This window comes from Physeter macrocephalus, chromosome 14 (genome assembly GCF_002837175.3).
Source record: "Physeter macrocephalus isolate SW-GA chromosome 14, ASM283717v5, whole genome shotgun sequence".
Taxonomy (NCBI): domain Eukaryota; kingdom Metazoa; phylum Chordata; class Mammalia; order Artiodactyla; family Physeteridae; genus Physeter; species Physeter macrocephalus.
Window position 1 is genome coordinate 61,098,487 of NC_041227.1, and position 23,504 is coordinate 61,121,990.

Genomic DNA, 23,504 nt, shown 5'->3' on the forward strand with positions numbered 1-23,504 from the left:
AAATCAGAGTTCATTGTACATTTTAGCAGTGGTTGGTGTAGAAGAATACTCCTGAAGCACTGATGAAATATACGGATGAAATGAAAGAATAAAATTGGGGGATAATGCAGAAAGTTAAAACTAGTACTTTCTTATGATAAACTATTTGCACTAAAACATGTGTGCAATGAAAGATTCTTATCCGAATGCACCAAATCTAGTTGTTCAAGAAAGCACAATAGAGGAAGCATAACTTGAACATTTTCCTCGAGTGGGGTAATTGGAGCAAAGAGGGGAAAGATATCGACAGCTGTTAAGGTTGTGGAGTCTTAGCTGCAGCCTCTTCTTCATCCTCCATTTTGCATTTTACTGCAAAGAAATGAAAGAGAAAGTCAGGGTCAATTTACAAGCCTAGACAGACTTGGCTTCTGGAAACTGCAGGCTTTGATACACAGAAGTCAGTTGCTTCGAAACCCACTGAGCGACAGCGATGGTTCTGGTCCCGTGGATCTACCAGGGAAGAACACAGGGCCTTTGTCCTCCACCGGCAGCACCTGAAGTTTCAAAGCCACTTCACAGTAACGTTCACGGCCGTCCGGAGTTCAGTTCAGAAGAAGGTCAAAAGTATGCTTTGCAGGTCGGGGGCACTGAAGGAAGGAAGTTTTACTAAAGATGATGACAGATTCGAGGCTCTTGACTCAAGCAAATCTGTCACCACTCACCCTGTTCCCCCCACACCCAAAATTAAAAACTCAGGACAGCACTGGGGTCAGTTCGAGGCCAGAAGAGAATCTTTTCTAGTCTCTTATGATCCGGACAAGAATGTGATCTGGGTGATTTCCTGAGTCGGCCAAACAGGAAAGTTAACTGAACGCAGAGCACTGCACTATTTGTAAGGGAAATTGTCCCGATAGATAAAAGCCCCTTCCCCAAGATATATGGAAACCCAGTCCCCTGGTGGGTGGGAGATCCATTTGGAAAGACCCTCTCCCTTTTTAATAAATCTTCGCTTCTAGTGTCCAAGTTAATGCCTGAAGGGTTATTCAGAGCAAGGCTGCAGGCTCTGGTCATGCTTGAAGAGCAGTGTTCGCGTAGAAAGGGTGTTGGGGGTTGGTACTGTGCAGAGCAGAGGTTTCAGTCGAGCCCTTCCTCCCAGTGGCTGAGGGCACAGGCTGGCCATGGACCCCATCACATGCAGCGCAGTGGACTAAACAGGCTAGCCCAGCAGTCTTCAGGCTGGCGCTACACAAAGACTTCCCAAGGGTTCTTGGTCATGGTTTATTCAAAGACAGTTTCCAAATCTTGGCGTCCTTGCGTGGACTTGCAGTTGCTCGTTTCCCTTTCCTACCTCTCCCCATCCTGGCATTACCCAGGGTGTAAAAAAATCCCCAGGTGCCAAACAAGGACGCAATTTGAACTGTTGGCATCCCCAGAGTCTCCTTCACTTTCTATACTTAATAAGTATCAAATTTTATAATGTATTTAGTTGGCTTTGTGAACTAGTATTATATTAATAACTCAAACCAGAAAAATATTTTCAATACCAGGAGCCTATGGTCACAGGAAAATTAATTTTTTTCAATGTGTACTACTTTTGTTCCATATATATAGAAGCTGCACAGGTAACCACAGTGAAGACCCTGTATGCCTCTAGGCCTATGGATGATGACAATGCATGAGCGAGGATGACCCACACCTGGGAGGTGCTCTCCCAGTATCCCGCTGGCCCATGATGTAATCTAGGGTATGAATGTTTAGCAACAGGCTGGGGTGGCGGAGTTCTGATTTGTAGCATTTGCCAGTTTCCATGTCTGATTTCAAGCTACCAGCCTGACGACATAATACAGAGGCAGAAAGGGGCTCACACAACCAGACAGAGCAGCTCAGCACGGGGCTGTTCCAGATCCCCACGGGGAGGTGTGCAGGGAAACCAGGCGCATGATGGCTTTCCACGTGTGGCTGGGGGACCAGCAATGTTTGCATCACTGGGAACCTATTAGAAATGCACATCCAGGCCCCCACCCCAGACCTATAGACTCAAAAATTGGGGGTGGAGCCCAGCCATCAGTATTCTTAACAAGCCTCCCCGGTGATTCTGATGGACACTAGATAAAGTTGAGACCCACTGACCACTGGTTTTTTATGCTGGCTGCGTTTAAGAATTACCTGGGTAGCTTCTGAAACCTGTTGGTACCTGGATCTCGCCCCAGACATTCTGATGTAATTGGTCTGGGGCCCGGGCATCAGTATTTATTCAAAGCTGTGTGTTGCTAAGATTCAGGGTCAAGAATCTTTCTTGCTAAGGGTCAAGAAACCCAAACCGTGGTTGGAGTCCCTGAAGGAAACGTGAATGCAGAGACCCTCAGAGCAGTTCATAGGAGTCTCAAAGTCTCAAAACTTAAGCCATTTGAATGAGATTCTCTCTGGCCTACAACTGGCAGACAGACACTTAAGGCTACTGGTAGCGTGGAAGGAAAGAGGAAGTGACTGATGGGAGAAGTTCCCAAGCCTTGGGTTTTCTTTAGTTCCTCAACCCTGCTGGAAGGAAGAATTCACCTGCATGCCTTTCCTTTGTCCCAGTATTTTAACCAATCCTGTCATGCCTTGAGACCCTCCTCCCCACCCCTACATTTTGACCTTGCCTGGGAAAAAGCCCCTCTCTCTTTCAGATCATTATACAAAAATCTTGAAAGAGGAGAGTAGAAAGGGATGCTGGGGACACTCCTTCAAGGTGGAGAGTCAAGACACTAATTAGAGTTGATGGACTGGAAGTAAAGGTGTTGTGAAGCCTCATGATGGAATCACCTGGAACTCTGAACACTCCTGGTGCCCAGCCCCACCCTAGCCAATCAAGTCAAGAATCTCTGGAGGTGGGGACTGCCCAGTGGTGCAAACACACTGGAAAACTGGCAATATTAAGTGAAACTGAGCATGTACATTCCCCACAATGCAGCGATTCCACTCCTGTATCCAGCCCCTGGAGAAGCCCTTGCACACGTTACTGGCAGACATCAGTGAGGATGTTCATGATAGCGGAAAACTGGAAACAGCCCCAAAATCCATCCAGCTGACTGCATAAATAAATTGTGGTTTACTGGAACAGTGAGTATACAGCACTGAACCCGAACGAACCACAGCTACCCGTGTCGGCTTACCTTAGCTTACAGTATTGAAGAAAAAGATGCAAGGCACAGAATAATACATACAGTGTGATTCTATGTATAGCAAATCTAAATGTTGAGGGTTGCATATAAAGATGAAGAGAATCTAAATAAAAGCAAGAGAACGATTATCACAAAAGTTAGGGTAAGTGGCTTCATGGTGGGAGGGGGAGCCTTAAAAATGTTCAGTGTTCCACTTCCTTAACTGGTATGGTGGTTACCTGAGTGTTTGCTTTATAGCTATATGTGTTTTATGGTCGCTATTATATGTATATTTCATCTCCTCCCAAGAAAAGGTAAGAAGAAATAAAGACGGTTGTCTGTAACTTGAAACTACAAAGTCAACTAATTAAGGAACGGGAAAGAGCAATTTAACTCTTTGGCGGCGGGGGGTGGGGGTGGGGGGCGGGGATGGGATTTAAGTGAGCTCATTCCCATCTGTCACATCAGGAAATCAGGAGATAGTGTCTAAACTCTTCCCTAACCCTAACCCTAACCTTAACCACCCAGAGAAACAGCTCAGAGCTCAAAGTGACTGCCACAGAAGAGGGTGGGGGGGTGGGGGTGGGGGGGGGGGATGGGATTTAAGTGAGCTCATTCCCATCTGTCACATCAGGAAATCAGGAGATAGTGTCTAAACTCTTCCCTAACCCTAACCCTAACCTTAACCACCCAGAGAAACAGCTCAGAGCTCAAAGTGACTGCCACAGAAGAGGGTGACAGAGATGATGTTCGTTCATCCTCCTGTTTTATCCTATATACCCGTAACCATGGGAACCATGTACAAGGATTACTTTGCTAAAAATTAAGAAGCAGATAACGTCTCTCCTTAGTGGTTTTCCTCCTCCAGGTCTTGGCGAAACCTTGCACAGGCAGGTTATTCAGTAGATGGAGGGAGCAAGGGAAGAGGCAGTGGAGGGGAGCAGGCAGTGAGATGAAAGACCCCAGTTTCCACCTTAGTTTAGAGACGTCACTGTGGTTGGCTTCCAGCACCGACACACGGCTGCCTCCATAGCCCTGCGCTGTCCTCGTACCCCTTGGCAGACTGGTGCGGAGCCAGTTACGGAAGGCCTTGAGAGAGAGGAAGATCCCAGAGTGATGCACCAGCCCTCCAGCTTCAGTCAAAGGCAGCGTGACAAGAAAGGTCTTGCATACTAGTGAGACCCGCTTACGCTCTCCTCCTCTCCATTGCCCTCCCCCGCGCTCTTCTGTGTCACTCAGTGACAGAGCTGAGAACCCCAGACACGGCCAGAGAAGCTGCCTAAGACATAGGGAGGAAATTCAGGGGCCACAGGGTCACCCAGCTACTGATTCAGTGTTGCCCAGATGTGGCCTCGGCACAAAGGACCAGCTGGGGCAAAAATACAGATTCCTGGGCCCCGCCTCAAACCTTGATCATCGGAATCTCGATGAGTGAGTGGGAATCAGCACCCACCACCTCTACGCTTTGAGTGATCCTTCTGACGTGACAAGTTTGGGACAGAGCGCTGTCGCTCAGCTACCACTCAGTGCCTGTTCCCTGAGGGCCCACGTCTGAGAGGGGCCCTGCCTCCTGAGGGCCTGGGAGGGGCAAGACCCGCAAAGCGCTCAGCACTGAGTCTGATCCAGAGAAGCACACACTACATATTAGCTCTTACTATTTTCAGGGCACAGTCTTTGACCTCAAGAAGCTCACAGAGGGGGAGGCAGGAAAATTAACAGGGAATCAGAGATGCTTACACACCAAAGAGAGAAGCTGCTTCAGTAAATGTGCATCTTCTCTCTTTGGTGTGTAAGCATCTCTGATTCCCTGTGCATCACACAGATGGGTCCTGGGGTTACAAAGAGAAGACTGGTTCACACTCTCCAGTCAGCGCTATATATATATATATATATATATATATATATATATATTGCTTAAAATATTTTTTTTATACAATTAGCACCCAGTTTTTAGGATTCCGGGTAAATAATAAGACAACACTTCTATTGTACTTATTGGGCCCTTTGCGCATATGAAGTGGCAGTGAGGTACGTGCCGTTATTTTCCCCGATGACCGTACAGATGAGGAGACTAAGGCACGCAGGTTACGTAAGGAGCCTGGGGTCACACTGTGGGCTGTCTGGCTCCTGCATTCATGCCCTTAACCTCCACAGGGTCGTGGTCTCTCTCCCCAGGGAGATGAAGATTTCTGTAATGAAGATGCAACAAAAGGTGCTGCTCCCACATCTCTTCCCACATAGACAGTTTAGGAACAACCAAAATGCCCAACACCTGTGGAATGAGTAGATGCCTGATAATTTATAAACTTGATAAAACAGGATGAAACCATTCAAAATGTGCTTTTGCAAAGTTTGAAGGAACAAGGAGACATGCCGAGAGCAAAATACAGTGGAATTTACAAAATTCCTATAAATTTCGATGATGCAAATTTTAAATCGCTCCATTCCAAAAGTTAACAATGTCTCCACGGGGGACACTGTGGCTTCTGTCTGGTGGTGTTGAAAGCCAACAAAGCTGATGGCTCCAAAGGTAAAGTGGAAGCTAGGTTCTTTCACTCAGTCGTCTCTGCCCTTGTTTTCCCTCTTGCTTTTCTGAAAAAAAAATTTATTTTTCTTGAAAACAAGTGATTCCTATTTTATGTTTAGTCCTGAGTGAGATGATCGTAGTACATCCTTTAAATGTGACTGCCCTGTAAAAAATAAAATGACATTCATAACTAAGTGGTGGCCCAGCATTTCAACTCTTAAAAAAACTAAATATAGATAAAACGATTGAAAAGAAATGGGTGAATTTTTGTTTTCCCAAATGTCTACCGTCCACGTGCATCGCTATACCACTGGGGAAAACTTTCTAAAAGAATTACCAGAAAATTGGGGCTTCCCTGGTGGCGCAGTGGTTGGGAATCTGCCTGCCAATGCAGGGGACACGGGTTCGAGCCCTGGTCTGGGAAGATCCCACATGCCGCGGAGCAACCGGGCCCGTGAGCCACAACTACTGAGCCTGCGCGTCTGGAGCCTGTGCTCCACAACAAGAGAGGCCGCAATAGTGAAAGGCCCGCGCACCGCGATGAAGAGTGGCCCCCGCTTGCTGCAACTAGAGAAAGCCCTCGCACAGAAACGAAGACCCAACACAGCAAAAATAAATAAATTAATTAATAAACTCCTACCACCCCCAACATCAAAAAAAAAAAATTACCAGAAAATATACCAGACAGAAGATAAACAGACTGTCAGGGCATCAATATGTACACAGTGTTACTGCGGTCAGGCAGACCGCAGAGGTGGGGAGAGGCAGGGAGGAGGAGAGGTCGGGAGCTGGGGAGTCCCAGGGGAGCTGGCCTCCCAGTATCAGCAGACCCACTGCTGGGAGACCCCAGGGAGAGATCCACCCAAGGGTGAAGCTGCCTTAGTAGAGGTGACCACTGAAAAAATATTAATGAAATGTATGCTAGGAATAGTTTCTGATTGGGGAATTGGTACAAAAGTAATGTTTCCCCCTCAGTTTGCTTGCTCACAGAAGGTAGACTTTGGTGTCAAGCAGACCCAGTGTCCAAATCCTGGCTCTGCCATCTGATAGCTGGGTGACCCCAGCCCCAACCCCATTTCCTCGTTTGAACTAAGTAAAATAATGTTGACCTCACAGAGTCCTTATGAGATTAGGGAGATAATGTACCGAATGTGCCCAGTGCAGGGACTGATACGTTGTAGGTACTCGACAAATGTGACTTCTTTTCCCCTGAGTGGCCTGTAGAAATACAAGCTGAAATGCTGCTACAGAGTTCACGTAGCACCTTTTAAAACTTATGTCACTCATCATCTGAAAGTTAGTTAGTTATCTTGCAAGCTCAGCTATCAAACATGGCCAAGGATCTGAAAGTAAGCAGAAGAAGCCAGTGTAGATGTTTTGGAATGTGTGCCCCAAACTCTGGTGTTTTAGTTGCTGGAGTGTCTCTGAGACCTCTCTCAGAGCTTGTGTGCCCATCCTTAAAGCATCATTCGGGGGCTTCCCTAGTGGCGCAGCGGTTGCGCGTCCGCCTGCCGATGCAGGGGAACTGGGTTCGCGCCCCGGTCTGGGAGGATCCCACATGCCGCGGAGCGGCTCGGCCCGTGAGCCATGGCCGCTGAGCCTGCGCGTCCGGAGCCTGTCCTCCGCAACGGGAAAGGCCGCAGCACAGGGAGGCCGGCATACCACAAAAAAAAAAAAAAAAAAAAAAAGCATCATTCGGGCAAGCTGAGCTACCCGATTTCCTCAGAGCATAAATGAGTTTAGAAATGAATTTGTGTCCCAATGGCTGATAAGCACATAAAAAGGTGTGCATCAAAGAAATTAAAGCCACAGTGAGACAGCCACTACACACCCACCAGGACGATTACAATGAAAAAGACTCATCACACTAAGTGTTGGTGAGGATGCAGGACAACTTAATGCTCAGGCATCGCCAGTGGGGATGGGAAAGAGTGCCGACACTTTAGCAAATGATTTGGCAGGATCTTGCCAAATTAAGTATTATGTATACACTCTCAGGCCCATCAGTTCCACTCCTGGCTAATCCTCACCTGAAGTGAGTATTTACATCCACCAGAAGAACATATACAAGAATGTTCATAAAAACTGGATACAACCCAAGTGTCCATCAATAAGAGATATACACATTGTGATACTATTCACAGGAAAGCATACTACACATCAGTGAAAAAGAGGAAACTACTGCTGCCCTCAACATTTTGGTTGACTCTCCCAGATGTAATAGCCAGCAAAAGAAGCCAGGCACAGAGTCCATACTCTTTCCATTTATGTGAAGTTTGAGAAGAAGCAAAACTATTCTACGGTGACCCATTCTGCATCCTGATCTAGGCGCTGGTTACGTGGTGAGTGCATACAGAGGAGTTCACTGTGCTGTACACTTAGGACTAGGGCACCCTGCTGTCTGTGAGTCTGACCTCAACAAAAAATTAAATTAAATTAAATTAAATTAATAAAATAAAATAAAATAGGAAAATGGGGAGGAAGAGAACAGGCATCAAAATCTGAGGACGTTTTCATTCAGATCCAGGGCAGAGTCTAAGATGCCTCGACAGTCCCTGAGGGCTCCACACTTGAAACAGATTAGTAACAGTATCACACTATTAAGTAGAAAATTTGCATTTATTGAATGCTAGACATTATGTTCAGGGCTTTACACAAATTTATCATCTCGTTTAATCACCCCAGCCACTCTGGGAGGTAGATGCTATCATTATTCCCATTTACCAATGAGAAAATTAAGGCTCAGAGACACTAAGCAACTTGCCCAAGGTCACAGAGCTAAATAAATGGCCCTGCCGGAACTCTAAGCCTGGTCTGTCTGAGTCCAAAATCCATGGTCTTAACCATCATGTCGTACTAATGCAGAGTATGAATTAGGGTCCCTTATCACCACCCAGAATAATCCAACAAAGCTTAAAGTCAGTTTGTATACTTTCCAATTAGGAGGTAGGGGAGTGTACAATATATTTTACCAAGGTTTTTTTTTTTTTCTGTTTTTACTGGACTGAATTTTTAAAATAAGATTTTTTTCAATTATAAAAGCTGTTCATAGTCATTACAGAAAATCTGAAGACTATAGAAAAAAATATGAAAAAAACCCTCCACGTCCCCACTGGAAGAATATGTCAGGGAAGATTTTCTTTCTAAAACGAAAGAAATGTTGACGTGTAGAGGGTAATGTCAATAGTCTGGTATGTTTACCCCCCTTTCTTAACTGCCAGATGTTGGGTTGTGTTATTTTGAGGAAAGTTGAGCCAACTTGGAAGCCACAAGGCACTGGGGCAGATTTGACAGTCTTGAATGTGCAGTAATTACTGTTGTTGACTTCTAAACAATGTAAACTCAGGGCGAAGTCTCCTGGAAGGCAGCATTTTAAATGGAAACATTTGGTGCTGGAAGTGACAACAATAGTTATATTAAAACAGAATCTCAACATCAAGTTTTGACCCTGGAAAGGATCTTGATTTCTGGAAAGGGAGACATTTAATAAAAGCTATGTTTTTCATAGATGAGGGAAACTGAGGCTCCAACAGGGGAAGAAATGGGGCCATTGGAGCACAGCTTAGTTGCTCAGGGCACACCTTCTGGAGCCAGGCGACTTGGCTTTTACCATCATTTACCAACTGGGTGACCTGAGCAAGTTTCTTAACCTCTTTGAAGCCTCAGCTCCCTCACCCATAAAATGGGGACAGTAAGACCTTCCTCTCAGGAGACTGCGAGGGTGAAATGAGATGGTACCCATTGCCTGGCATATGGTAGATGCTCAATAAAATTATTTCTTAATTATATAGGCAATGCAGTGGCTGTAGAAAAGCTGGAAAATATGCTTTTTTAAAACAAATATTTAAACAAATTTTCCTTAAATCATGTAAGTGAGCTTTATGTCCTACTCATATGTGTTTATACATCTATTAGTATTTTCTTTTCACATCTGAATTTACAAGGGTAGCTCCATTTCGCAGTTAGCAAAGATTGGAGATTTAGCACAGCAGTTTAAATAGCCACCATCTAGTAGGCTGTCCTTTGAAATTCTGCGTCTTCAAAAGCCTAGGGAGTCAGGGGTGTGAATGAACACAGAAGAACCCTGTCAGCCGTGTCTTATGACTTTTTTATTTATCTCTGCATTCTCAGCTGCTGCTGCCAAGACTGAACCTTTAGAAATATCCCAGGCATTTTGAATGAACTCGGGTTATAAACAGTTCTCATCCAGTTCAGACTGGCAGAAGCCCTGTATATTGAATGCTGCCTTTAAGTGAAATGGAAACAGATCCTCCAGTTTATTTTTATATAGCTCCTCTGTGAGTATAACAAGCTAATAACTAATTGAGAAACTATTTCAATCTGTAACTAGGGACTGGGGCAGTATTCACTCATTATCTTGGTAGTTGGTCCAGAACCCGAGGCAGACAGGGCTCCAGTCAAGAAACCCCGATGACTAAGCCAACTTTATCAAACCTTAAAAGAAGGAGATGGGAAGTAACATTCCAAGAGTTTCAACTACAGAGTTCTTTCTAACAGGAAGCCCACTGGTGTACTGAAAAGAAAATTTGAATTTTTCAAGCCCTGACGTTGGTGAGAAACTTACTGACCCCCAAACAAAACTACTTTTTAGAAAGGATCGCTCATATCATCTAGGCATTTTTACCCTCTAAATGTCTCCTAAACCCATCCACTTCTGTCCAGTTCCACTGCTACCAGGTCATCCGATCCATCTCTCACCTGCAGCCATGCTCATCTTTCTATAAAGCCCATCTGATGATGCCACTGCCCTGCTAAAGCCCTTTGAAGGCTCCCTGCTGCCCTCAGGATCAAGCCCAAAGTCCCCCGAGGCCACCGCTCCCTCCCAGCTCCCCGGTGCCTCGCACCCTGCTCTCATCGCTCAGGCCTTCTTTCGGTCCCCCTTCCAGGCTCAGGGTCTTTGCCTCCATCCTTCCCTCATCCAAAAGCCCTCCCTGCCATTCACATCTAGTTAATTTCTAGGGGGACCTATTCAAACCCCCTGCTAAAGTCTCTCGAGGCATCCTGAACTTCTTCGGAGCACTCGTCACAGTCTGTAATCATGGATTCACGTGATTATTGGAATAGTGTCTGGCTTCCCCACTAGGCTTGAGTTTCGAGTAGAACAACGTGTTGGCTTATGTTCTCCACTGAACCTCCAGCATCTGGCAGGTCCAGTCCTGCGCCCACAGCAGGCGCTCGATCAATCTTGGCTGAACCAATGAATGAAACCCTACTCTAGCTTCCTTTGGAAGCCCCCAGGCCTTTCTCTCTCAGACTCCAGACTGTCAAAAGGACACACATCTTTTCCAGCAATATAAAGGATTCTCCAGGTCAGTGGGGATGCCCAGACTTTAGTATTGGAGAGGCAAGTATTTGCATCCAGTCTCTAGCACTTACTACCAGCATGCCCTTGGCCTAGTCGCTAACCCTCTCAAAGCTTGTTCCCTCACCTATAAAACTGGGTTCCTTGCGGATCTTATTGCACAGGGTAATCTTGATATTTAAATACATTAACGGAGATCACATACACAAATCCACCAGAAGAGCGCCTGGCACACAGCAGATGCAACAGGTGCTTAATAAATGGCGGTCCCCGTCAGGGTTCAAACCGCTGTTTGCCTGGTTTCCTAGGCAACATATAACAAAATATAACTTGGGGTCTGACGCCTTTCTTCTTGCCATCCTTTGCCAGCACCTATTGTGTTTGTTGACTCAAGACCAAAAATGACGAACGTGCCAGACACAGCCATGCTCTCTTGGAGCTAATTTATGTTTGAATTGAAAGACAAGTGTTTTCAATATGCAAACAATACCTTCAAGAGTTACATGAATTGGGTTAAACCCTCTCACAGCCATTGCTGGGAAACGATCCTAAGACACTGATCTTAGATACAAACATATACTTAGGAATATGGACATTTATTTGGTGCATGATATCGAAACACTTCTCTTTGGCTGATGTGAGAAAACGTTTAACGTCTACTCATTCTGATTGCAATTCCCAGGCTGATAGGAAAGACATGAACGTCACTTCACCATTTCCTCACAGGTAGACCGCTCCATTTCCGCTGCCTGTTGCAACTTTAATATAGCTAGCAACAATAACAACAACAATGATGAAAATAATAATAATCATTATAAGTACTATTTATTGAGTTCTTACAATATGTCAGGTGTTGTACAAGGTCATATATCCCTATGTTGTCTTTAATCTTCAAAACGACTCTCTGAAGGTATTATTATCTCCAATTTTCAGGTGAGAACACTGAGGCTCTGAAAGGTAAGTGACTCTAAGATGCAAATGTGGGATTTGACACCTCATCTGCCCGTCCCTATTCTACTGCTCTTCAGGAAATCATCTCAAAGTTTGAATTAAAAGAGTAACGTTTTCAATATGTAAAAATATCTTCAATAGCTGCACAAATGAAATTAAATTCTCTTAGGAATGAAGGCAGCCATGGAAGCAATATTTATAATGGTGAAACTTAGAAAGAAGTGTCCAACAAGAAAAAAAATTATGTAGCTACTCATGTAAAATAAGTTTATAATATAGGGGGATATGTTTACCATGTAAAGCTAGGTGAAAAAAGCAAGGATACATGAAAATAACTGCTATGAAGTATGATCTCACTGACGTAAACTTAAAGATAGAGATCCATTTTCAAAAAGATTGACATGAAAGATGACAACTGGAAGTTCAAGGGACCCAGAATAGCCAAAACAGTCTTGAAAAAAGAGAACAAAATTGGAGGACTCACACTTTCCCATTTAAAAACTTACTAGGGCTTCCCTGGTGGCGCAGTGGTTGCGCGTCCGCCTGCCGATGCAGGGGACACGGGTTCATGCCCCGGTCCGGGAGGATCCCGCATGCCGCGGAGCGGCTGGGCCCGTGAGCCATGGCCGCTGAGCCTGCGCGTCCGGAGCCTGTGCTCCGCAACGGGAGAGGCCACAGCAGTGAGAGGCCCGCGTACCGCAAAAAAAAAAAAAAATATGGAAAAACTTACTAAAAGCGACAGTAATTGAGACTGGGTGGTACTGGCATAAGGATAAATATATAAATCAATGGAATAGACCTGAAAATCCAGAAGTGAACACTTATTTATTAAATTTATTTATTTATTACATTTATGGTCGACTGATTTTCACGAAGGGTGCCAAGACCATTCAATGGGGGAAAGAATAGTCTCTTCAACGTATGCTGCAGGACAACTGGATATCCACATGCAAAAGAATAAACGTGGACCCTTAACTTACACCACATACAAAGAGTAACTCAGAATGGGTCAAGGACCTAAATAAAATCCCTAACACCATAAAGCTCTTGAAAAAAAGCGAGTGGAAAAAAGTGGTTTAGACATGGTCCATGGTCCAATAGATTATAGACAATCGTTTCTTAGCTATGACACCAAAAGCACAAGGAACAAATGAAAAAATAAAGTGGACATCATCAAAATGTAAAACTTTCATGTTTCAAAATACACCACTTTCAAGAAAGTGAACAGACAACCCATGCAACTGCAAATCATATCTCTGATTAGAGACTTGTGTCTAAAATGCATTTAAAAAAATCCTTACTACTCAATAAAAGACAGACAATCCAATTAAAAAAGGCAGAGGATCTGAATAGACATTTCTCCAAAGAAGCTATACAAACGGCCAATAAGCACCTGATAAGATACTCAACATCATTAGGCATTAGAGAAACATAAATCAAACCACACTGAGATACCACTTAACATCCACAAGGATGGCTATAGTCCAACAGACAGATAATAAGTGCTAGTGAGGATGTGTAAGAATTGGAACCCTCATCCACTGCTGGTGGGAATGTAAAATGTACAACCGCCCTGAAAACAATCTGGCAGTTCCTCAACCAACTGAACCTAGAGTTACCATATGACCCAGGAATTCTGCTCCTGACTATATACCCAAGAGAAATGAAAACATGTGTCCACACAAAATATTGCACACGAATGTTCATAGCGGCATTATTCATAATAGCCAAAATGTGAAAACAACTCAAACGTCCATCAACCGATGAACAGATGCATAGATGTGATACATCCATACAATGGAATATTATCTGGCCGTGAGTTGTATCCCTCTCAAATCCATATGTTGAAGCCTTAAACCTGCACATGTGACTGTACTGGAGATGGGGCCTTTAAGGGGGTGATTAAAGTTAAATGAGGTCATAAGAGTAGAGCCCTGATCTGATAGAACGGGTACCCTTATAAGAAGAGGAGGAGATACAAGAACTCTCCCTCCACTATGTGGGGACACAGCTAGAAGGTAGCTTCTGCAAACCAGGAGGAGAGCTCTCACCAGACCCAACCACGCTGGCACCTTGATCTTGGAAATCCAGACTCCAGACTGTGGGGAAAAGAATGTCTGTTGTTTAAGTCACCCAGTCTACGGTATTTTGTTATGGCAGCCGAGTAATACAAGTCATAAAAAGAAATGATGTACTAATATGTGCTACAACACGGATGAAGCTTGAAAACACTGTGCAAAGTGAAGATGCCAGTCACAAAGGCAAATCTATAGAGATTGAAAGTCCATTAGTGGTTGTCTGGGGCTAGGAAGAATGGGAGTCTTGCGGGCTTAGAGCTAACGGGAGTAGGGTTTCCTCTGGGGGTGATGAGGATGTGCTAAAATTGATTGTAGTAATGGTGGCAAATTCTGGGACTATACTAAAAGTCACTGAATTGTATGATACATGAATTATATCTAAATAAAGTTATTTTTAAAAAAGAAAGATGACATTTTGATAGCAGTTATCTCTGGATGGTGAGACTTAGAATTATCTACTTTTTTGTTCAACTTTCCACAAAGGGCAAGTATTACTTTTCTAATCAGTTAAGAAGAAAGTTATTTTTAAAAATTCTGTTAAAACAAGTGCCAGCAGTATTCTCCTTTTCTATAAAGCTGATAAAGCTCACACCTCCTCAAGAGTCGAATACACACTAATGACAACTCCTCTGGCCCGGGCTTCTCAGTGTTTAATGTTCTCTCATGTACATTATCTCATGTGAGATTCACAACCTCTTTGTGCTGTAAACAAGGCAAATACCTATTTTCTTCCTGAATGTATTTATATCCTGCTTCCTCCCTAAAAGGATTTCAGATAATTAACCAAAAAAATATAGTTAATAAAAATAGAAAACAGAAAACCAAGTCTGAAGAGAAATGGAGAATTTAGATATGCTAACGAAGAAGAATCAGTAAGTTGCTATAAATGAGGTTTAAATTGAACTCTGAGCTTCCTGGCAGTCTAGGCAAAAAGAAGAAGTTAGGGAAGAAGCAAACCATTTCCCCAAGGGGAGCTACATTTTTCCTGGCACCGTTTGCTGGAAACATTTCTCATATGGGGATTTATTTTTGTAAAAAGATCTAATGGACCATGATCCAGCAATTCTACTCCTAGATGTACACTCAAGATATACTCTTAGATATCTACCAGGAATGCTCATAGCAGTTATATTCATAATAACTATAAACTGTAAACAACTCAAATATCCATCAAGAGTAGAGTGATAAACAACTGTAGTATGTTCATACAAAGGAATACTATACCACCAGTGAAAAAGAACAAATTACTGATACAACCAACATGGCTGAATCACACAACATGTGGAGTGAGCAAGCCAGATATAAAAGACTTTTATTTAAATGATGATCAAAAAACAGGTAAAACTAGTCGAGGATGATAGAAACCAAAACAGTGATTACCTGGGGGGCAGGGGGTGAGAGGTCAGGAAGATGAGGTAGGCGGGGTGGATTGACTGGGATGGGGCATGGCGGAGTCTTCAGGAATAATAGAAATGTTCTGTATCTTGACCTAAAGCTGGTTGGTACATGGGGAAGATGTCTATTCAGATCCTCTGTCCATTTTTAAATGTTTGGGGTTTTTTTTGATGTTGAGTTGTATGAGTTCTTTGTATACTTTGGATATTAATCCCTTATCTGATATATCATTTGCAAATATCTTCACCAATTCAGTAGGTGGCCTTTTCGTTTTGTTGATAGTTTCCTTCTCTGTGCAAAAGCTTTTTAGTTTGATGTGGTCCCATTTGTTTATTTTTGCTTTTATTTCCCTTGCCTGAAGAGACATATCCAAAAAAAATCACTAAGGCTGATGTCAAAGAACGTACTGCCTACGTTTTCTTCTAGGAGTTTTATGGTTCCAGGTCTTACATTTAGAAGAATAAAACTGGACTACTGGGCTTCCCTGGTGGCGCAGTGGTTGAGAGTCCTCCTGTCGATGCAGGGGACGCTTCAGATCCTCTGTCCATTTTTAAATGTTTGGGGTTTTTTTTGATGTTGAGTTGTATGAGTTCTTTGTATACTTTGGATATTAATCCCTTATCTGATATATCATTTGCAAATATCTTCACCAATTCAGTAGGTGGCCTTTTCGTTTTGTTGATAGTTTCCTTCTCTGTGCAAAAGCTTTTTAGTTTGATGTGGTCCCATTTGTTTATTTTTGCTTTTATTTCCCTTGCCTGAAGAGACATATCCAAAAAAAATCACTAAGGCTGATGTCAAAGAACGTACTGCCTACGTTTTCTTCTAGGAGTTTTATGGTTCCAGGTCTTACATTTAGAAGAATAAAACTGGACTACTGGGCTTCCCTGGTGGCGCAGTGGTTGAGAGTCCTCCTGTCGATGCAGGGGACGCGGGTTCGTGCCCCGGTCCGGGAGGCTCCCACATGCTGCGGAGCGGCTGGCCCCGTGAGCCATGGCCACTGAGCCTGTGCGTCCGGAGCCTGTGCTACGCAACGGGAGAAGCCACAACAGTGAGAGGCCCTCGTACCGCAAAAAAAACAAACAAACAAACAAAAAACACCGGACTACTTTCTCACACCATATACAAAAGTAAATTCAAAATGGATTAAAGACTTAAATGTAAGAACTGAGATTATTTCATTTTTAAAAATGCATGTGGCAACCCACTAATTGTTCTCACTGTCCACAGTGGGAAAAACACTGCTCTAACATGGTACAAAAATTGTATGATTTACAATAGTCATTGATCATTCTTGAACCCCTACTGTCTGTGAGTATTGGACTAAACGTGTTACATGCACTATCTCATATGGGTTTCTCTAGGATCCAGTGAGGGGAATACTTTTATAATTTCTATTGTACAGATGAAGAAACAGAAGGTCAGAGAGGTTAAGTAACTTTCTCAAGGTCACACAGCCAGTGAGAATTTATAGGTGAGCATTAGCTCAAGTCTTTTTAACTCAAATAACCTTGCCTCTCAGTTGGGCTTTTAGGAGGGTGTTAATTTCATTTTACAGTTAGAAGGTGGAAGATCAGGAAGGTTAAGTGCTTTGCTCAAAGATACACAGCTAGGAAGCTTCCAATCAGGGTTTGAATATAAATCTTGGGACTCCAGGCCCAGTAGTCTTGCTGCCGCTATTAGCTGCTCACTTGGACAGCTTCAGAGGTCACTCTGAAACCTCTTAAATGACAAGTCTTCAGATGCCACGAAAAGCAAATGAGGGCAACTCCAAGACACATGGTGAAAGTAGAACACACACAACAGACTCAGTCTCCTCTACCTCCCTCCTGCTCATGGGATAAAATAAAGCACTTTTAAAAAAGTCTTTCTATACACCAAAGTATTATCAGTGACAGCATGGTGGATACCCTTTTTGATCTCTTGATACTTTTCTGTATTTTGCAAAATGAGAATGTATTACTTTGATAAAGGGACAGTTTTTAAGTTATTCTAAAAGGAATCAGTCTGTCCTTCTTAACATCTAGCCTCCACAGCTCTATACCTTTAAAATTTTCCATGTCCTGGACTAATGAGAGTCAAATCTGAAAATTGGCAAGAGACTTTAGCTGCTCAGATCCTAAATTTAGATCCTCAGGATGAATACCATGCATCAACAGGGTTGGACTGGCACTTAAAAAGAGAAGGTGGGACAATTAGATGGGTGGGACCATTGCCCTTTAAACCAGGCTAACAGGCGTAAAGGAACATGTGCTTCATGCTCTCAGCAATTTAATCAGAGGCTGGGTCCTGATGGATTTTGCATGAAACAAAACACCAACAGATTTCTCTGGAGCTTAACTCCATAAATAACATCTGTGCGTTGCGGCATCGGAGGTGGGGAAGAGGAAGGACTCCCAAGCTGCCCAGTCTGCTACTTCCTTGCTGGTGGCCCTGGGTATATTGTTCAACCTCTCTGTGCCTCAGTTTCTTCATCCATAAAATGGAGACCAAACAGTACCTACTTCAAAGGGCTGCTGAGAAGACTGAGTTCCTACTAAAGATGTGCTTGGAACACTGCTTGCTTCATAGTAAGCACACAGGAATGTGGACAGTCCTTTTTATTATTTTAGAAAAGATGGATAATATATTTCCTTTTATTTATTTGTTTGTTTGGTTGGTTGGAAACAGTTCTGTTTACCTTAGATTGACTTTGTCCATAGGGTGTTTACCAAGCTGGATGATTTGGGAAGGGTATTGTGTAACACAGATTCAGTCACTTAATCAACAAATGTTTCTTGAACATCTACCACATACAGGCTGGGCACTGTGCTAGGAGTTGGGATAGAGTGGTGAACGACACAGAAAGGAAAAACAACCAAGCTGCCACAGGAAGTTTCCATATTCTAGTGCAGTCGCACAAACAATAAACAAAATAAATCATTAAAATCCTGGGCAATTCAAAAGAATTAAAAACTTAAACAATTATTAATCGGTGACTAAATACAATTAAATACATCACATAGTCAAAGACAATTTGTTAAGGAGCTAACATAGTAATTACAACATAACAGATCCTCTACATGTAGCCCCCGGAACAAACACAGGACACAGGGCACCCAGCCATCCTGGAGCTGGCATTGTCCCAGATCCTCTATTGCAGCCAGGGTTGAAGGGCACTCACACATTTCTTCATTTCTCCGGTGCAAAGAAGAGTTGGCACCAACACCAAGTTCTTAATCTGTGCCCATGCATGTTGTAATAAAAGTTTGGAAGCAGTCAGTTCTTTTTTCTTTTTTTCTTAAAGATATTGTATTCTTATTATGTAATTGCTACACTTCCACTTTTTTTTTTTTTTTTTCCACAATTTATTTATTTATTTATTTTTGGCTGTGTTGGGTCTTCGTTTCTGTGCTAGGGCTTTGTTGTTTTTTTTTTTAATATTAAAGTTTTGGTCTTTTTTCTTTTTTTTTTTGGTAAGTAATTCAGTGAGTAAGGCAGAATAATTCTTTATTTTATTTATTTATTTTTGGCTGTGTTGGGTCTTCGTTTCTGTGCTAGGGCTTTCTCCAGTTGCAGCGAGTGGGGGCCACTCTTCATCGCCGTGCGCGGGCCTCTTCACTGTCGCGGCCTCTCTTGTTGCGGAGCACAGGCTCCAGACTCGCAGGCTCAGTAGTTGTGGCTCACATCGGCAGGCGGACTCTCAACCACTGCGCCACCAGGGAAGCCCAGTCAGTTCTTTTTGAATCACCCTGTAGATAACATGTTAGTTGGGGACAAGCAGGGCGGAGGGCTGGGGGTCGGGGGGTCAGGGAGGGCACACTGAGAAGATGACATTAAGCAGAGCCTGATGTTGGTAAGGGAGCGATCCATGAGGTAATTTGGGGTCTGTGCCTTCATTGTTTTTCCTCCTAATTTTTTTTATTGTGGTAAAATACACATAACATAACATTTACCATCTTAACCCTTTTAAAGTGCACAATTCAGTGGTATTAAGTACATTCATGTTGTGCAACCATCACCACCGTCCATCTCTAGAACTCTTTTCATCTCGCAAAACAGAAACTCAGTACCCATTAAACAAGAACTCCCCATTCTCCCCTCCTCCCAGCCCGTGGCAACCACCATCCTACTTTCTGTGTCTATGAATATTACTATTCTAAGTATCTCATTTAAGTGGAATCATACAGTATTTGCCTTTTTGTGACTGGCTTAGTTCACTTAGCATAATGTCCTCAAGGTTCATCCACATTATGGCATGTGTCAGAACTTCCTTCTTAAGGCTGAATAATATTCTATTGTATGGACATACCACAGATTTCTTATCTATTCATTCACTGATGGACACTTGGGTTACTTCTACCTTTTGGTTACCCTGAATAATGCTACCATTAACATATGTATACAAACATCTCGTTGAGTCTCTGCTCTCTTTCTTGTATTTACCCCAAAGTGGAATTGTTGGATCATATGGTAATTCAAATTAAAAATTTATTAAGGAACCGCTTTATCTGCATCATTTTACATTCCCACTAACAATGCATAATGGGTCCAATTCTTCCACATCCTCACCAATATTTGTTATTTTCTATTTTTTGATAGTATCCATCTTTATGGATGTGAGGTAGTCTGTGCCTTCATTTTTATTTTATGTAACAGATTTATGAAAATATAACTCACATACCATACAATTCACTCATTTAAAGTATGCAATTCAATGGTTTTTAGGATATTCACAGACAGGTGCAACCGTCACCACGATCAATTTTACAACATCTTCATTATCGCCCAAAGAATCCCCATACCTTTTAGCTATCACCACCATTCCCTCAGCCTCCTGGCCCTAAGCAAGCACTAATCTACTTTCTATCTCTATAGACTTTCCTATTCGGGACATTTCACATAAATGGAATCATATAATATGTGGTCTTTTGTGTCTGTCTTCTTGCACTTAGCAAGCTTTCAAGTTTTTCAGTTTTCAAGGTTCGTCCACGTTCGAGCATGTATCAGTCCTTCATTGCTTTTTATGGTGTGGCCTTTGTTTCTTCATTGAACTTCTGTTGCACTTTTGAGAGCATGGATTCCAGACCTCTCCCACAGCCTACCCATTCATGGACTGGTGGAAAGGAAGGGTGTGAGAACAGCAAGGCAGTATGATGTTGTGGAAAGTTGTAAATGTCCTCAGCTCTGCTCTCTAGCAGCTGTTGACCAAAACCAAGTGACTTAACCTCTGAGACAGTTTCCTCCCCTGAAAGATAGGGGTGATAATAGTTTATGCTCATTCCATTTGTTGTGAAGATTAAAAATATAATAATATATTTAAGGTACGTGGTAGGCACTCATGAGGCTTTCATAAGGACCGTGGATCTTCGCAGACACCCAGGTGTGGCAGCTAAGGATAGAGGTAAAGCTGTCCTGCAGGCTGGACACCATGGCAGGAGAGAGTTCCCATCACCCTTCCTCTGTAAGCTCCATTTTCATTCAGAAAGTCACCCCTGGGTGTGACAGACCCAGGTGTGGTGATAGGAAAGCCCTCAATCTAGGAAACATGCTTCCCACTCCTCAAATATATGACCAAAGGGAAACTGCCTTTAAACATCCCTACTCTTCCCCCGAAAATTCTCCTAAAGTGCCAAATACCCAGGCTACCCTTCCCTCTTCTCCCCTCCCCAGTTACTCTCTGGCTCTCACTATCTCACCCCACTCTCTCCAGCAAAGCGCAGAATGTTCCCCATCTATTGTTTTTGCCTTCCATCTTGAGACCAAACTCCCATATCCAACAACCACCACCAAGACAAGAGCAATAGTTTTCCAAGGTTTGGATTTGCCCAACAATAGGCCTCTTTGCCCAGGAGGCAGAAGATTGTACAGCAAACACCTATCAGATTTCCTGTTTTATAGATTTCCTGGCTCACTTCTTCCACTTTTCAAAGAAGAGAGCAAGACTCATCTAGCTGGTAAATTGCAGAGTTGGGCCAGGAACTCAGATCCCCTGAATTTTAATCCAGATGATATTGCATTAGTGAGAAGAACCCTTGCAAAGGAAGATTTTGAATCCAAAGCTATTACTGGAATCTTGCAGCTAATCCATAGTATCAGGATTTTGCTGATGTGGTTACAACAAATCCACTACTAAGAATAAACACATGTAATCCCTTTCTCTGGCCTCTGGCCTGACACATCCTTGTAAATTTCCCCCAGGGGATTCTAACCTGCAGCCAGGAGTGAGAACCACTGCTGCAGGTAAATTACCTGGCATACATTTTGTTTTTGTTTTTGTTTTTCTTGACAGTTTAAAAAATATTACTAAAATCAGCCACCAGTTATTGATCATTCACTTTGTGCCAGGGATCTATTTAATAGGATACATGGTATTTAATATTATTTAATCCTCACAGGAGCCCTCTGGGATGGGCCCTAACTGTCCCCACATAACAGAGGAGAAAATGGCTTCAAGAGGATGAGTGCCTTGCCCTGACCACTGACGGTAGGAGGCAGGACTCGGTTCATTCAGACCCCAGAAGCCCATATTCTTTTTTTTTTTAATTTATTTTTTAATTTTTGGCTGCATTGGGTCTTCGTCGCGGGGCGTGGGCTTTCTCTAGTTGCTGCAAGAGGGGGCTACTCTTCGCTGCGGTGCACGGGCTTCTCATTGCGGTGGTTTCTCTTGTTGCGGAGCACCGGCTGTAGGCGTGCAGGCTTCAGTACTCGTGGCACGCAGGCTCAGTAGTCGTGGCTTGTGGGCTCTAGAGGGCAGGCTCAGTAGTTGTGGCGCACGGGCTTAATTGCTCTGTGGCATGTGGGAGCTTCCCGGACCAGGGCTCGAACCCGTGTGCCCTGCATTGGCAGGCAGATTCTTAACCACTGCACCACGAGGTAAGCCCCCCATCTTCTTAATAACAATGTATATTAGCCATATGTTGAGCATTTACATTACTAATAATAGTTATCATTTAGTGATCACTTTGTTTTTTCATCCAGACACTATTCCGTTTCATTTAACCCTTACAAAAACCCTATGGGGTGGTTACTAACATTAGTGTTTCCATTTTATTGCCATGCAAACTGAGTCACAGAGAGATTAAGCATCCACCACGAGGTTATACAGCTGATAAATGGGACACTTAATCCAATCTGGTGCCTTGAGCCTTCCAGACATTTGTGGATTTACCTAAATCCTACAAAAGCATTCTATGTCTATATAATGGCAAAGAAGAATGCTGAACAGTCACATGATGGAATGAAACTAATGGTTGGAAGCATCCATTTACATAATCTTAAATTGGGGATTTGAACTTTGGGGGCAGACCACTTCATAAAGGAAATCGTTTTTTATTTTACTTTTCATTTCGGTAGAATAGTAGGGGATCTTTGAGCATTTCAACAGAAGGCACATCCTAGTTGTGCACTTTTGCAACTTTTAAATGAAAAGATATGTATGGGACTTCCCTGGTGGCGCAGTGGTTAAGAATCTGCCTGCCAATGCAGGGAACACGGGTTCGAGCCCTGGTCTGGGAAGATCCCACATGCCGTGTAGCACCTAAGCCCGTGCACCACAACTACTGAGCCTGAGCTCTAGAGCCCGCGAGTCACAACTACTGAGCCTGCATGCCACAACTACTGAAGCCCGCGCACCTAGAGCCCGTGCTCTGCAAGAAGCCACCGCAATGAGAAGCCCACACACCGCAATGAAGAGTAGCCCCAGCTCGCTGCAACTAGAGAAAGCCCGCACACAGCAACAAAGACCCAGTTCAGCCAAAAATAAATAAATAAATAAATAAAATTTGAAAAAAAAAAAAGATATGTATGAAAGTTGATGTCATCCTAACATCCCCACCCACTGGTGAGTCTTAAAAATAGAACTGATGAAAGTAATATCAAGGCATGAAGTCACTAGATTTCTTTTAATCAAATTTTTACTTCTTCTGCAGGTTAAAATGGAAAAGGAACTAAAGTTTGGGGAGATATGAGAGAAAAAGTTAAAATGAAAACGACACCTTAGATTTCCAGGCAGTATATCTCTTCTTAAAGAGGCATGGTAATATCAAAGCAATGACCTCATTTAGAATTATTCCTGAGGCATAATCATTCTCATTTTACAAGTAGGGAAAATGAAGCACAAAGATTAC

At 43.2% G+C, this 23,504-nt stretch overlaps 1 protein-coding gene across 4 annotated transcripts in view; it reads right to left on the reverse strand.

Annotated features, from left to right (window-relative positions):
* Positions 1–241: 241 nt before the first annotated feature.
* Positions 242–23,504, reverse strand: part of IQCK (IQ motif containing K) — a 128,437-nt gene continuing 105,174 nt past the window's right edge. For 2 of the 4 annotated variants that reach the window (XM_055090925.1, XM_028500174.2), the window contains one exon: positions 5,141–5,812. In XM_055090925.1, coding sequence (XP_054946900.1) covers positions 5,754–5,812 — 59 coding nt within the window. In that variant the 3' untranslated portion in view covers positions 5,141–5,753. Of the gene's footprint in view, positions 349–5,140; positions 5,813–19,121; positions 20,624–23,504 lie in introns of those variants that run through there. The other 2 variants (XM_028500173.2, XM_055090926.1) reach the window with 2 other exon arrangements.